This window comes from Antechinus flavipes, chromosome 3, assembly GCF_016432865.1.
Source record: "Antechinus flavipes isolate AdamAnt ecotype Samford, QLD, Australia chromosome 3, AdamAnt_v2, whole genome shotgun sequence".
In the NCBI taxonomy this organism is placed as follows: Eukaryota; Metazoa; Chordata; class Mammalia; order Dasyuromorphia; family Dasyuridae; genus Antechinus; species Antechinus flavipes.
In genome coordinates this window covers 395,849,026-395,865,093 of record NC_067400.1, presented here as the reverse complement: position 1 = coordinate 395,865,093, position 16,068 = coordinate 395,849,026, and the positions used below count along the sequence as shown (strand labels likewise).

The 16,068-nt window shown below is 32.6% G+C and overlaps 1 protein-coding gene across 7 annotated transcripts in view; it reads left to right on the top strand.

Moving 5' to 3' along the window:
- Window positions 1-7,453, top strand: part of INPP1 (inositol polyphosphate-1-phosphatase) — a 58,029-nt gene extending 50,576 nt beyond the window's left edge. For all 7 annotated transcript variants that reach the window (XM_051986008.1, XM_051986004.1, XM_051986007.1 and 4 more), the window contains exons 5-6: window positions 2,858-3,032; window positions 5,750-7,453. In XM_051986008.1, the coding sequence (XP_051841968.1) occupies window positions 2,858-3,032; window positions 5,750-6,317 (743 nt within the window). In that variant the 3' untranslated portion in view covers window positions 6,318-7,453. The remainder of the gene's footprint in view (window positions 1-2,857; window positions 3,033-5,749) is intronic.
- The last annotated feature ends 8,615 nt before the right edge of the window (window positions 7,454-16,068 follow it).

Here is a 16,068-nt window from a genome sequence, read left to right as displayed (position 1 = left end):
TCTTAAATATATGGTCATATGTGACTGAGGTCACATGTCCAGCATATGAACTGATGTTCTTGACTCTGAGACCAATTCACTATTCACTATAACATGATTTCTCATGACCATAAAAGCATTGGTGAAAATACTTGTCAACTTTCCTACTTCTCTCTTTCAACCATTTTTACAATCATTGTAGGATATTAGTAGTAGTTTTCATAACTTCTTTCAGTTTTGGGCTGATTTTAAAACACAAGGTTTTTTGTTTTTGTTTTTTTTTTTTAACATATTAGATATTATGTTATTAAGTACAAGAAACATCTCAACAGTAAGAGAGGGATTGAGGCAGAATTAGGAAGACCTACCTCCTACTTCTGACATATACTAACTATGTCATCATGATCAAGTCATTTAAGTTTTCAATATCCCCAGCATCTCACTAAGATTTTAAGTTACAGAGGATTTGCTAATTTGCATTATTGAAGGCATTAAATACCTAGATAAAAATCACTGCTGTCTCTGTGAAAGGATAAGAATAAGTATAAAATGGAGGGGAAAAAAAGATAAGGGAGAGAAGAGATAAGTATAAAATACGGTGTCCACTTAACAAAGACTTTATAGTTTATTTTTTTAATATTTATATTTTATTTTAATATTTTTAGCCATGTTGCAAAAAAAAAGTAAAAATAAAATGAAAAGAGTATGCATCAATTTGCAATCAGAGATCATCAGTTCTCTCTCTGAATGTAGATGGCATTTTTCTTTGTGAGTCTTTTAGAATTGTCTTGGATCTTTGTATGGATTGGAATAACTAAATATTTCATAATTTTCATTATTATAATATTTCTGTTCCTGTGTACAATGCTGTCATGGCTCTAATCACTGCACTTTGTATCATAGTAGTCTTTATATGTTTTTCTGAAACTATCCACTTGTTCAGTTCCATCACAATCACATACCACAAGTTGTTGAATCATTTCCTGATAGGCATTCCCTCAATTTTTAATTCTTGCCACCACAAAAAAGAGCTACTATAAATATTTTTGTTCATATAGTTCTTTTTCATTTCTCTTTAATTTCTTTGGGATTATGATATTTTTGGTTTATGATATTTTTAGATTAAAGGGTATTCCTAGTTTTATAGCTCTTTGAGCATAGGTCCTAAATGTTCTACAGAAATACTGGATTAGTTTACAACTTCACCAGCAGTGTATTAGTGTACCTAATTTCCCCATATCTCCATCAGCATTAGTCATTTTTATTTTTGTCATGTTTGTCAATCTGATACTTGTGAAGTGATAGCTCTGAGTTTTTAAATTTGCATTTTTCTCATCAATAGTGATTTAGACTATTTTTTTCATATGACTATTGATAATTTAGGGATTTTTTTCTTATAAAACCTTCTGGTTCATATCCTTTGACCATTTATCAGGGAATGGCCCTTATTTTTATAAGTTTGGCTCAATTCTCCATATATTTGAGAAATGAGATCTATAGCAGAAAAACTTGCTATCTATTCCTCACACCCCCTACTCCTCCATTCCGTTCCTACTTTCCTCCTAATTTTGGCTATATTAATTTTGTTTATGCAAAAAAATTACATTCATATAATCAACATTTTCCATTTTATTTCTTGTGATTCTCTCTATCTCTTGTTTGGTCATAAACTCTTTCCTTATCCACAGATCTGACAGGCAAATTTTTCCATATTCCTCTAATTTGCTTATAATATTACCTTTTATATCTAAATCATGTGCTGATTTTAATGTTATTTTATTATACAATATGAGATGTTGGTCTGTATCTAGTTTCTGCCAAATTGCTTTCCAGTTTTCCCAGCAATATTTGTCAAATAGTGAAGCCAACCCCCAAAATTTGGATCTTGGGATTTATCAAAAACTAAATTACTATTGTCATTTGCTATAAACTAATTCATCACTTTATTTCATAGTTATTACCTGATTGTTTTGATGATTACCACTTTGTAATATAGTTTGCAATTGTTAATCTGCCTTCCTTCATATGTTTTTCATTGATTAATTCATTTGATACTCTTTGACCTTTTGTTCTTCCGGATGAATTTTTTTTCCTAACTTTATAAAATAATTATTTGGTAGTTTGATTGTTATGACATCGAATAAGTAAACTAATATATATGGAATTGTCATCTTTATTATATTTGTTCAGCCTACTTACAAGCAATTAATATTTCTCCATTTGTTTAGGTCTGTCTTTTTCTGTGTGAAAAGTGTTTTGCACTTATGAATTCATATGTTTCCTAGATTTGTTTTGGCAGATATACTTCAAAGATTTTCATATTCTCTGAAGTTATTTTAAATGGAATTTCTCTTTCTATATATTTTTGATGGGATTTTGTTGGTAATATATAAAAATCCTGATGAGTTATGTGAGATTATTTTATATTTTGCAACTTTGCTAAAGTTTTCCATTTTTTTTTTTAGTTGATTCTCTAAGGTTCTCTAAGCATACCATCATATTTACTGTAAAACATGATAATTTTGTTTTGTTGTTTCCTATTCTTATTCCTTCAACTTCTTTTTTTATTGCTATAGCTATTTTTTATAACAGCTATAGCTTGTTTTATTGCGCTAGCTAGTATTTCTAGTACAATAATGGATAATAATAGTAATGATAATGAATATCTTTGCTAAACCCTAATTTACAATTTAATTGGAGAAAAAAATATATAAATACAAATAAGTTAAGGAAAAGTTGAAGTTTTAAGTAGAAGGAAGTGAGAAGATTAAGGAAAGGATTCATAAATGCTCTAAGAGTATAGCAGAGGAGAAAAATGGGTTCCTTATCATTTTGATTAAGCTTTATCTGAATAATGACCATTTTGATTTATTTTTAGATTCTACTTATCAATACATAAAAGGGTCTGCTGACATCAAGCCTAATCAAGGGATTTTTCCATGTGGACTTCAATGTGTAACTATATTAATTGGTGTTTATGACAGACAAACAGGGGTGCCTTTGATTGGAGTCATCAATCAACCATTTGCATCACAAGATGTAAAAACACTCAGGTAAAAAATGAATTGATTTTAGGTGTCAGAACTTACATAATATCAGACTTAGCCACCTTTTAAGATGATCAGACTTATTGATGAAATAGATTTTAGCCCTGACTTGCCAGTTTCTGTGATCTTGCTTAGGTGAGTTTCTAAACCTGACTCTACCCATTTATAAAATAAGGGATTTGGACTAGACCTTGGAAAATCAAGAGAATCCCTTCCAACTCAAAAACTTATTTCTGTCTCTATATTTCATTTCTATTACTGAGCTGAATGTTTTCCAGAATAACATTTTAAATAAGATGGGGCCTATTTTATTGGAAAGGATTTTTATTTTTCCTAAGTAAATTCTTTACTCAGACCAAAAAAAAATTATAATAAGTTCTACACCTAAAGAGATTCAAGAATCAGAATTTTAAATTTGGGTCTAGAGAGCACCAATCCTGTGCTGTGCTTTCTCAAACAGATATACCAAAATCGTAAAGAAGTAAGATTGACAGGTAGATAGTACAGCGGTTACAGCAGTAAATTTGTAACAATGAAGACTTAAATACAAATCTAGCCTCAGACCCTTACTAGCTATGTACTCTTAGACCAGTCACCTTAATCTTGATCTGCTTAAGTTTACTCATATATAAAAATGGGAGTAATAATAATACCTACCTCCCAGTTGATTGTGAGGATAAAATGAGACTGTATCTGTAAAGCACTTTGCAAACCTTAAAGTGCTATAGAAATCCTAGCTATCATCATATTATTGCTTCCTAGTTTCTAACTATGTTTTGAAAAATATTATCAAATGGATAATTAAACTTTTTTAATGACTTCAAGAAATATGGCATATCTAAGTTAATTTTAAGAATGAAAAGAACAGAAACTGCATATCTTATTGCAAACAGTCTATATTTTGTTTCCCATCCACCTTTGCCCTTGGTGACATGGAGTTCATGTATCAGACATTTTAAATAATCAAAATATGAAATTACTATTCTGTGGTAGATTCTGGTACCCACTAGAAAAAATGGCCCAAGAATTTCCACATAGTCTTGAATCATACTGGGAGTTCCAGACCATTGGCTGAAGTTTTAAGTAATTTAAACATGTCTGTACAAGGTAAAACCAAACTCCCTTCTCCCACACAATGACTGCACTATAATAAATGCTTGTTGTCTTGCTGAGCTCTACCTAGGGCTCCCTTTTAATAAACAGAAATAGAGAGGACGGCTTCTCTTCCCAATACAGACCCTTTAAACAGTGGCCCAACCAAACCCAATAATTTTAAGAGTAAGAATAAGCACTGAGCTTGTAATTTCATTGGTTTAGGGAAATACTAGGTGAAAAAAATCCCTCTGGCATGGCAAGTAGAAACTTTTCTCTGCATCTTGGCATCCTAGAGAGTTGTCTAAAGTACAAAATAATAGGGACTGCTAGGTGATGCAGTGGATACAGCAATGGCCCTGGAGTCAGGAGGACTGAAGTTGAAATCCTACCTTAGACACTAGCGATGTGATCCTGATTAAGTCATTTAACCCCAATTCCACCTGCCCCCTCCCCCCCAAAAAAAGATTGTTATTTTCAAAAACAAAGTCTCATTACTGTACAGAATAATAGACCAGTGTCACCATCCAATTTACATCAGAGTTGGTACTTTTTGGCTTTGAGGCCAGCTCACTGTCCATTGACTATAACATGCTGACTCTCATTTTAGTAATTCAAGCTATTTCTCATGTAGAGACCCTGAAGAAATTCACTTCAAAAAAAATTTTTTTCTTAGAGTTGTGAGTTGCATTTAAGCTTCTTGAGGATAGTGACTGTCTTGGTTTTTTATTTGTATCTCTAATATCTGGCGCATATATTCAGTGAATGCTGATTTTTATTATATAGAGGTAATTGTCATCAAAAATTAAAAAAAAAAACACCAAAAGTAATCATTAAAAAGCTTTCTACCTTCTTCAGGAAGCACTACTTTAAATATTTTAAATGACAGAGTTTTGGGACTAGGTATAATGATGATTATTATCCTAGAGAGCTACTTCTAAAGACTTATACCAATGGTTGTCAATTTTTTGTTTTCAGTATCTTTATCCTATTAAAAATTATTGAGGATCTCTCCAAAGTGGTTTTGTTTATCCAGGTTATATTTATAGACATTTGCCATATTGGAAATAAAAACTAATTTTGAATTTGTAGACCCTCTAAAAGGGTTTCAGAGATCCCCAGGATTCTCTAGACCATGCTTTGAGAACCACTGACTTATACTCTTTGCTATTTGTGCCATCAATAAGAATAGAACTGGAGAGTAAGAGAAGATAAAGCAGAGTTACTAAAACCATGAAAAATTTAAGTAAGAGCAAGAAGCCATTCTTAAGTTAGATAAAACTTTATTCTTTCATCTTAACTTTTACATTTGATTTCATATCCCAAAAATAGTATTAAAATTTTATAGTAAGAAGAAATTCATCTGGTAGGTCATTGTTCCTAAAACATTTTTGTGCTATCATGGATATGACAAAAGTGGAAATTTAGAGCTCAAGATTACTTCCATGGCCTGATTCCAATGATGCATTGGAATAGGTCTTTAATGCAGGATAAGGATTTTAAGGTCCATTAAAGTAGCTATGGCAAAAATGATGATGAAGAATGTGTGTGCATATTTACAATTAAAAGGTAATGTCATCTGGGTAAAAATAAATGAAGGGGAAAAATCACTTGCATTTCTCTTTTCACAGGTGGAAAGGGCAGTACTTTTGGGGTCTTTCTTATATGGATTGCAACATTCATTCACTTCAGCTTTCCAATGAGAATGGAAATGATGGTGAAGCAGCCAGCCAGCTGGCTGAAGAGGCTAACTGTGAACCTAAAATCACCCAGCACTTTTCTGCTGTCATTAGTACAAGTGAAAAGGACACTATCAAAGCAGCACTATCCAATCTATGTGGTGAAAATGTTTACGGGGCAGCTGGAGCTGGGTACAAGAGCCTTTGTGTTGTACAAGGTCTTGTTGATGTTTATATCTTTTCTGAGGATACCACATTCAAATGGGACTCCTGTGCAGCTCATGCCATATTGAAGTCAATTGGTGGAGGAATGGTGGATTTGAAGGAGTGCTTAAAAAGAAAACCAGATACTGGGCTTGATTTGCCGTATTTGTTGTACAATGTAGACAATCAAGGAGCTGCTGGTGTAGATCGATGGGCCAATAAAGGTGGACTTGTTGCTTACCGATCACAGCGACGGCTAGAAACATTCCTGAATCTGCTGATCACAAACTTGTCACTTTCTAGTACATTGACATAGATTGGCACCTGCAATCAGTGTACATTTGTCTTACACCATAACAGTATTTCTGATTACCTTTATCTCTAAAATAGCTTTGTATTATTTTATGATTAAATGTTCAAGTTCATCCAAGGAATTGCAATTCCTATTTGCCCTTAAAAGCAGTTTGTTTTCTCTTACTATGCTCTAAAAAGCAAAAAGAGTCCTTCAAAACTGTTTTCTCAAAAGAGCACGAGATTGATGTCTGCTCCCCGCCCTCTCGTGGCTATTTGGAGAATCTGCAGTATTCTCTATCCAAGTACTGAACTCTTAATGGGAGGATATTTAGTATGCAGACAATTGAAATTTCAAATCATGGTCCATATTCTGATTTTTTCTTTGTATTTCCTTCCAGGATTCTCTGATTATCACTGTGTACAAATAAACATTAGTTAATATGAACCAATCAATATTTATTACTAAACATCTACAACATCAGGTACTGTGCTAAGTGCTGTTGATACAAAATGAGGCAAAAAATCCTCAAAAAGTTCACAATCTAATGGTTGAATCAAGATAAACTTATTCTACTATATGTAAAAGCAGTTCATTTTGAGATATTAGCTTTACCCCTAGAGTTGCTTAAGCTTTTTGCAGATATTCTGTAAAATGAGATGAGTAAATTGGTAGGAATTATTATCTATATTTTAGGAAAACTAGTGAAGACCAGATAAAGTGACTGTGAAATCTAATATTCCTCACTGATGTAAATCATTTAATTTACAAAATGCGCAGTTGGTCTTTTTGTTTAACAGCTTCACACAAACCAGTTTTGTTTTGTAAACCAGGTATCTTATTTATTTTCTTCCTTTTTTTTTTGATTATTGTAATTATTATGTATAATTAACATATATGTGATAAAAACCAAACTGGAATAAAGAACTATGTAGCATGCAGTAGTGCTAAGATTATGTTCTTTTTTTTTTTGTCTATAATTTGAGTAAATGATTGCCATATATGTAACAGGGTTTTAGAGACTCTGAGCCTCGTATAGAATCAGGTGCATTCATTTGTTGGTAGTAACAACTGTAAACTTCCAACTCTTAGCCTATGTGATTCATGACCTTTATTCATTCTAATTTTGGGTGCTAAGGCAATAAAGGATTATGTGTCCACACTGTCTCATTAATGAAAGTTTTTACAATTCTAGATAAAGCAAGTCACAACCTCAATTGACTCATTTCTCCACCCCCAAAAAAAAAAAAAAAAAACAAAAGAAATTACTTCTCAATCTTAAAGTTAGTTATATGTTCATAAAACTTACTGAAACTATAACCTAGAAAACAGTCCCTGGCTAATACAAGGAATCCTTTGTCCCAACTATGTCTCTGTACTTTTATCTATTATTAGTTAAGAATGACACAAGAGAAAATAGCTTGTGTGCATATTTACAATTAAAAGCTAATGTCTAGGTAAAAACAATGTCTTGAAGGCTTATCACAATAGCAGCACCCCAAAATATTCTGCAGAGCCAAGCCCAATCATCAATTGGGAAAAAAGTGGACTTTTAGTAAAAGTTACTGGGGTCATTCTTCCAAAAGAAATGAAACTATTAAATATTAAACTTGAAAATACTCCAAATTAGAGAAAGAAAAGACAAATGAAAATAATTTTCAAAAAAAGAGTAAGCAATGAAATGAATTTTCTCATGCTTATGGATCAGAACAAGACTTTTAAAAATTGAGTTAAAGAAAAAACAAAGAACTTAGAGATAGCCACAGCAGCAGCAGTAGCCTCATCCCAGAGGTGGGCAAAAGGTCAGACAGCTGGTCAGAAAGAGATTACAGGGAACTATGTTGCTGGCAGATGATGCAGCTGATAATAATTATCAGTAACTCTTTTGTCTGTATGCAGTTTTGCCTCAAAATTCCAGAACAAAGAGAAGTGCTTGTGGTCAGTTACATAAGAGCAGGGACCCTGGTCATACTTCCAAGGCATAGTTTTAGAGACTAGCAGCTATCACATCTCTCCCTTGGATATATCCAAAACTTGCAGAACCACAGAACTGAAAATAGCAGAACACAAAAACTTGAAGCTTGCAACAGTGCCTGTCCAGCCTGAGGTGAGCAGAGCCCAACTTTAAAGTTCAAAATTAAGAAATGTACTGGGAAAATGAGTAGACAAAAGAATTAAAAAAGAACTTGACCTATAGTGGCAGGGAACACCAAAACAAAAACTCAGAAAACAGCAATATGGAAACAGCTACAAGCAAAGACAAAGAAAAATGCTAATTGAATTCAATCACACGAAGAATTTCTCGAAGAGTTGAAGAAATAGATAAACGCAGTAGAGGGGGAAAATGGGAAGAGAAATGAGTGATGCAAGAAAATAATGAAAAGAGAATTAACAGCTGAACATACAAAGATATACTACACACACACACACACACACACACACACACACACACAAATATTGAAGAAAATAATAACTAAAAAAATAAAAATAAAAATAAAATTGGCCAAATGGGAAAAGAGATACAAAAGTTCAATGAAGAAAGCATTTCCTTAAAAATTAGAATTTGACAAGTGGAAACTAATAACTTTGAGACATCAAAATAAAAAGTCAAAAGAATGAAGAAATAAAAGAAAATATGAAATATCTCATCAGAAAAATAACTGACCTGGAAAATAAATTGAACAGAGATAATTTAAGCTATGTTAAAAAAAAAAAAAAAAAAAAAAAAGCCTAGTCATGATATGTTTAAAAAAAAAATCAAGTAAAACTGCACCAATACTTAAATCCAGAAGGTAAAATAGAAATTCAAAGAATCTGCCAATCTCCTCCTGAAAGAGATCCCAAAATGAAAACTTCTAGGAATAATATAGTAAAATTCTAGAGCTCCCAGATCAGAGAGTAACTATCGCAAACAACCAAAAAGAAACAATTCAGATATTGTGGCGTAGAGTTCACACAAGATTTAGCAGCTTCTATATTAAAGGAATGGAGGATTTAGAATATGACAAAAATAGTTCTTGCATTACATAAATTTGCATTATGCAAATTTTAATTTACATAAAGAATTCTGGAAGAAATTCACATTCCCCAAATCCCAAACTATCTTAACTTTATTGTATAGTCCTGTGTTCTCTCTTTGATACTCCTCCTCAGCCCAGAGCTTGGGATCCTCCAATCTCCCTCCTCTACTCCCCAAATAATGGAGACAAACACAAATCTGTGTTGACATTGTTGTTAAGTCTGAACAATTTTTTGTGATCTTATGTACTATACCCTTCATGAGGTTTTCTTGGCAAAGACACTGTAGTGGTTTGCCATTTCTTTCTCCACTGGATTAAGGCAAAGCTTAAATGACTTATCCAGACTCACTCAGCTAGTGAATGAGGCTGTATTTGAACTCAGATCTTCCTGACTCCAGTGCTCCATGTATAAAATGGATTTGAGAAGGAAATGGCAAACCGTTCCAGTTTGGCAAGAAAACCCCAAGTATGGTAATAAAGAGATGTCTATAACTAGAACAACTCAACACAACAACCACCATAGAGTTGTTTGGAAGTGATAAGAGGTAAAATGACTTGCCTAGGATCACACAACCAATTTGTGGGTCAGAGACAGGACTTGAATTCAGTTTTTCCTGATTGACTACTGCACATGCTGCCTCATCTTACAGATAATAATACAATAAAAATGATAATGCAATGTTCAACTAAAAGAAATGGGGAGTAAATAATGACTACGAATGCTGGGTAAGTCATTGAACAAATTATAGAGACAATTATAGAAAGAAAATAATAACAGAGATGATAAAGGCAGCTAGGTGACCTAGTGGATGGAATATTGGATTTAGAATCGAGGAGACCTTCTTTTAAATCCAACTTCAAAAATTCACTAGGCCCTTAGGCTAATAACTCAATCTCACAGCCTGAAAGAGAGAAAGAAATGAAAACAGATTTACTTCTGAGCTGTGATGATCAAATGAGATAACATATACAAGTGGCTTTTCAAAACTTAAGTGCTATATAAATGCTGGAGATTATTGTGAATTTCAAGAATATAGCCAAAGCAGTTCTCTAGGGAAAAAAAAGTTATAGCCCTAAAAGTATATTATTAAGAAAATAAAAAAGTGAGATTTAATGAACAAAGCATGGAATTAAAAAATAAAACAACAAATGTAAAAATCTAAAATTAAAACAACAAATTAAAAACTCTAATAAAAACAGAAAGAAAATTAGGAGAAAAATAAAATTCATAAGTTAAAAAAATTAAAACCAAGAACTATTTTTTCAAAAGGAACATCTAAAAACATTAAAATCGTTAAATCTTCAGTTTACTAAGGATAGAAGAGGAAAAATAAATTACCAAAATAAAAAATGAAGTAAATTTACAATAAGCAAGGAAATTCAAAGAAAAATCAGAAATTCCTTTTTTTTTAATGTTTCTTCAAATTATAAAGCATTTTTCCTTCTGATCTTCCTTCAACCTCTAAAATCCCTATATTACCAAGTTCAGTTAAGCAAAACATGTTCCTATATTGTTCACATCCAAAAAATTAATTTCTCATTATATATGTTAGTCCCTATTTCTTTGTCATGGATTGGATTGCCTTCTTTTTCAATTCTTTGAAATTATGACGTCATTAGAGCAGCTAGATGGTGCAGTGGATAGAGTGCCAGTCTTCAAGTCAGGAGGACCTGAGTTCAAATCAAGTCTCAGACACTTCATACTGTCTAGCTGTGTAACTCTGGGCAAGTCACTTAACCTCAATTGCCTTAGCAAAAAGAAAGAAAGAAAGAAAGAGAGAGAGAGAGAAGAAAGAAAGAAAGAAAGAAAGAAAGAAAGAAAGAAAGAAAGAAAGAAAGAAAGAAAGAAAGAAAGAAAGAAAGAAAGAAAGAAAAGAAAAGAAATTATGACATCATTTAGTTAGTCACAGTTTTAAAGTCTTTCAAAATTATTCATTTTTGTAATGCTATTATTATATTACAAATTCTTCTTTGGTTCTGCTCATTTTCTTTTTCCTAATTTATAGAAGTCTTTCCATTTCTCTTTGAAATAAATTTTTCCTTCATTTCTTATAAAACAATAGTATTCCATTACATTCACACACACATACATACATACACATGCAAAAAGTTTTTCAGCCATTCCCAGTTGGTATCTCCTTAGTTTCCAGTTTTCTGCCACCACAAAAAAAAGTTGCTATAAATATTTTTGTATATATAAAACCTTTTCCTAATTCCTTAGAATTGCCGCCTGGCTGAGTCAAAGAATATACCCTGTTTAGTAACTTTTTACAATTTCAAATTGTTTTCCAAAATGGTTGGACAGCAATAATTATCAGTGTGCCTGTTTTCTCAAAATCCCTCAAATATTTGTCTTTTTCTTCATTTTTCTTTTTATGATCTTTGCCAACAAAGTGTGAGATGGAACAGAAGAATTGCTTTAATTTGCAGTTCTCTAATTATTAGTGATTTGGAGCATTTTTTTCACATGGTTATATGCTAGGCTGTTTCTCTTTAGAACTACCCATCCATATTCTTAAACCATTTGTCAATTAGAGAATGACTGTCATTCCTACAAATTTGAATCAGTTTCTTACATATCTTGGAAATGGACCTTTTTCAGGGAACCTTGCTCTAAAGAGTTTTTTCCTAGTTACTTGTTGCTTTATTAATCTTAGTTGTATTTGTTTGTGTAACAACAACAAAACAAATAAAAAACTATTGTAATCAAAATTATTCATTTTGTCTTCTGTGATCTTCTCTATCTAAAACTTACTATGCATAATCTCTCTTCCAACAAAACTGAAAATTTTAAGGAAATGGAATATTTTCTACAATATAAAATAATTGATGTTGTATTGTACTGATATTCCCTTTAGTTATTTTTTTGACCAGACCTGTGATTTCATTCACATAGCTAGCTTTCAACAAGGAATTTCTAGCTATACAAATCACAACACTTTTTGAAATTTTAAATAGTCTTAGACAGTTGGCTAAGTTGAAAGATCACATATCCTGTAGATATCATGTTTTATACATATGTATATAGACATATATTAGGAATACATTTTTTAAAAAACACTTCTGAGATCAAGAAATCTGAATATACTGTTTTCAGTTGGTTTGATGGTTTTACTAGAATGCGTGGAATGCCTCAGAATTGTCCTTAGAATTCTCATCCTCTTTCTGCTGTCTTTTTTAGAGTGCTGATACTTTCTTCAGCACATTATTGAGGAATATTGAGACTTGCTAATTAGGAACATTCTGAATACAAAAATCCCAACCAGGTGTACAAATATACTTACTTATTTTTCATAAGATAAGCAAGTGGAACCAGAACAAAGAGGATTTTTTGTATTTATTCATTTTCCTCTGTCTTTATTATTTCCATATTTATCATTTTGGTCTATCTTAAACTGTGAGAAGAGAGACAGAAATAGATAGACACAGAGAAAGAGGGAAGGGGTCTCTTCCTACAGTGCCTAAAATAGGGGTTTTTTTTTTAAATGCTTAAAAATCATTTTGGAAAAGAAACACTTTTGATAGTTGATTATTCTGAGGGATTTCAAACTGCAGCCTATAGATTAACACAAATGGGTGGCCTACCAAGTAATTAAGTGACAATAAAATGTTATATACATCCTATAAGAGAAGGTATTTAATGGAGGGTTTGAACCAGCTGTCTCATCTAAACAGTGTTTATCCATATGTTATCACCATGTGTTTTTGTAATGCAGTTCAACTGAATTGGGATTCTTTCATTTATGGAATAAAATGATGATTTGAAACATGGTACCTATTTAGAGCATAAAAACACTAACTTATTAAAGCAAAAAATCCACTAATAGACATGATTTTCTGGTTCCTTTTGTTTTTTTCTAGGCTTCAGACTAGGCTAACAGACATCTGCAGAAATGTTGTTTTGTTGACCACAATCTTTAGTATGACTGTTGGAACTGGTAAAGGAAGTCGTTGGTTACAGATTCTTTTAAAATTTTCTTTAACTTTTTTCACAAAGAAAAATTGTTTCTTAAAATTACAGAAGATAAGTCTGCTGTGCTGTTTCTGTATGTGAAGCATAAATCAAAATTTTTAAATTTACCACAAGTTTTGTTATATTACCAGAAAACTATTGCTCACAATAGAACCACAGAGAATGTATGGGGAAAATGGAACTAGGGGAACAATGCTCCAAAACCCCATTAGTAACAAAATTTTTAAATGGGAACCCAATAAAAATGGTAGCACAATTTTACACTTCAATAATAGTCGAGTCTGCAGCCTCAAGCTGTTCAGGCTGTAGCTCATTCGGTTTCTCTTCTATTCCCCTCTCCCATTTCTTTACCTTGACAAAGATGCAGTTTGCTTGTGGAAACAGGCATCATAAGGATTGCAATTTATGAATTATTGTGAAGTGGGACCGTTTTTCTGCATTCTTTTTAATTTTCTCAGAAATTAAACATCAATAAATTCTAAATGTATCAAACACAAAATATTTCCATTTAATTTATATCAAGAGCTTTGGAACAAATTCACATTTTCAAAACAAACATCATAGCAGAACTAACTGTATTTAATAAACATCAAGAAAATGACCGTGTCAATATACAAAAACAGAACTGAAAAAGAGAGAATTGTATATAAAACTGTGATTTTCCATCACATAGGTTTGTTTTTCAGTGCATATTAAATTTAATATAAATAGGGACAAGTTGCCCTACTTGTCATTTTCCCCTTCTGAACTTCATTCTGCTTTTTTCTGTGTATTTCACAAATCAGATGGAACAATTTCTTGATATCTTTTAGGAACATGCTAAAATGATTCAAAATATGTCAACTCTTCCTAAAATTGTCAGGGAGTAAATAGATGAAAAATTAATTTTCAAGTGCTAAGTTAAAGACGATACTTCACATTGTTCAGTCAGTGATCTGGGCAGTTAATTAGTATACTAGTTCCTCTTTCAGAACAAGTTGAGTTAAAATTGGAATGTCTCCTTTAAGAGCCTAAAGTGTAAGGAATTAACCAGGCAAAACCATATTACCTCATAACCACCTGTCACTCACAGACGCTACACACCTGTCTATTCAGCTTTGTTAGTTCATTTGCAGGAAGTCGTCAAAGTCTAAACCAGTATGAGAACTGGGGGATGGGTACCTCAGTATAAAAATGTGCAGGGAATGTATAAAGATAGTACTGACAAATCCAGTAGTCTGTCAAGCAAAAGAAATCCACAGAAAGTGAGCAGGACAAGATTATCAAAAGATCTGGCAATCCCATCACAAAGGGAAGCTTCAAAGGCATCCAGAGGCTTCCAGACCTGTTTGAAGATACCCATCACTAATGGTGGTAGAAAGGATTGGGGAAGGGAGGACCAAGGAAAGACAATCAGGGACATCAGAGCTGGAAGGTGGGTTAATACCTACTCTGACCAAGATCTTTCATCTGAATTATTAGTACCTGCTCTAAGCACTGTGCTAGAAAGAAGGAAATAAGCACTTATTAATCACCTACTGTGAGTCAACCACTATGCTAAGAACTTTACAAATATTAGATCATTTGATCCTCACTATTATTCTGGAAAGTAGATGTTATTATTATCCTCATTATAAAATTGAAGAAACTGAATCCAACAAAGACTAAGTGATTTGCCAAGATCATATAATTATTAAGTGTCTGATACCACATTTGAACTCAAATATCTTCCTGACTTGAGGCTTAACCCTCCAACCATTGTGCCATTTAGCTGCCTCTAGACACTAAAGGAGAGTAAAATTAATTACCTACCTTTATGGAATTTACAATTCCCCAAAATAGCACATATTTCTGTAAGTTTAACATGATTCAGAGTCCCCAAAGAGTCTAGCACTCTCAGATCTAATTTTGGGGGGGGGGGTTAACCCTAAAAGGATTATTATCCTTTTTTGCTTGTTGCTTTACATGGAATTACTTCAGGAAATTCTCTAAAGTTCAGGTGCAATTTATGACTGAGTTTTCCCTAAATATGGGTAAAAAAAGGGCCCTGCAATTTCCAGTTCTCTGGAGGGGAAGGGGAGAGAAGGGGGAAAAAATTGTACATTTCAAAGGAATAGTAAGTTGTACATAGTAGATTTGCAGTTTCTTGTACAATCATCTTTTTATTGTACTGTGTTATGCAAATACTTATACTGTGCCATAAATTATAAGTAAAGTAAAAAAAATATAACTAAAAATGGGTAAAAGGGGATTTTCCAATACTACATGAATATCCAAGGTAACAAATGGAAAGTAGATATGGTAAAGCTTTCTTTTTACCCCTCAGAAAATTCAAAAGATAAAAAGGAATTCATTGGCATCTGAATAATGATAAAGAAACCCATAATATATTCAAATAGTCCACAATTCTTCCATAAGATGACTAAACCAGGAATTGTAATTGGAGCAACTCTTCAAACAGTCTTTTGATGAGACTTTCATTCTACAGTCACACATATATGTAATACCCTTTCTTCTCTAAATAGCACAAAGTATCATACACCTTGAGAAGTTGGACAGGCTGAGTATGAGATTAACTACCCATGAAAGACTGCTCAGGAAATCTCCATTTAGAGGCTAACAGGCTAGTTTCCAGCATCATTCTGCCTTGTGAATCAAAAATCCCCACTCACAGGTCTGTTGGACATATATGTCTTTCTCCATCCTATGCTACTATAAGAGTTTTATCATCACCCCAGAAGATCTCTCTCATCTCTTAGATGGAACAAATTCATTATCATATATTCTATTTTCTCTGACCTGC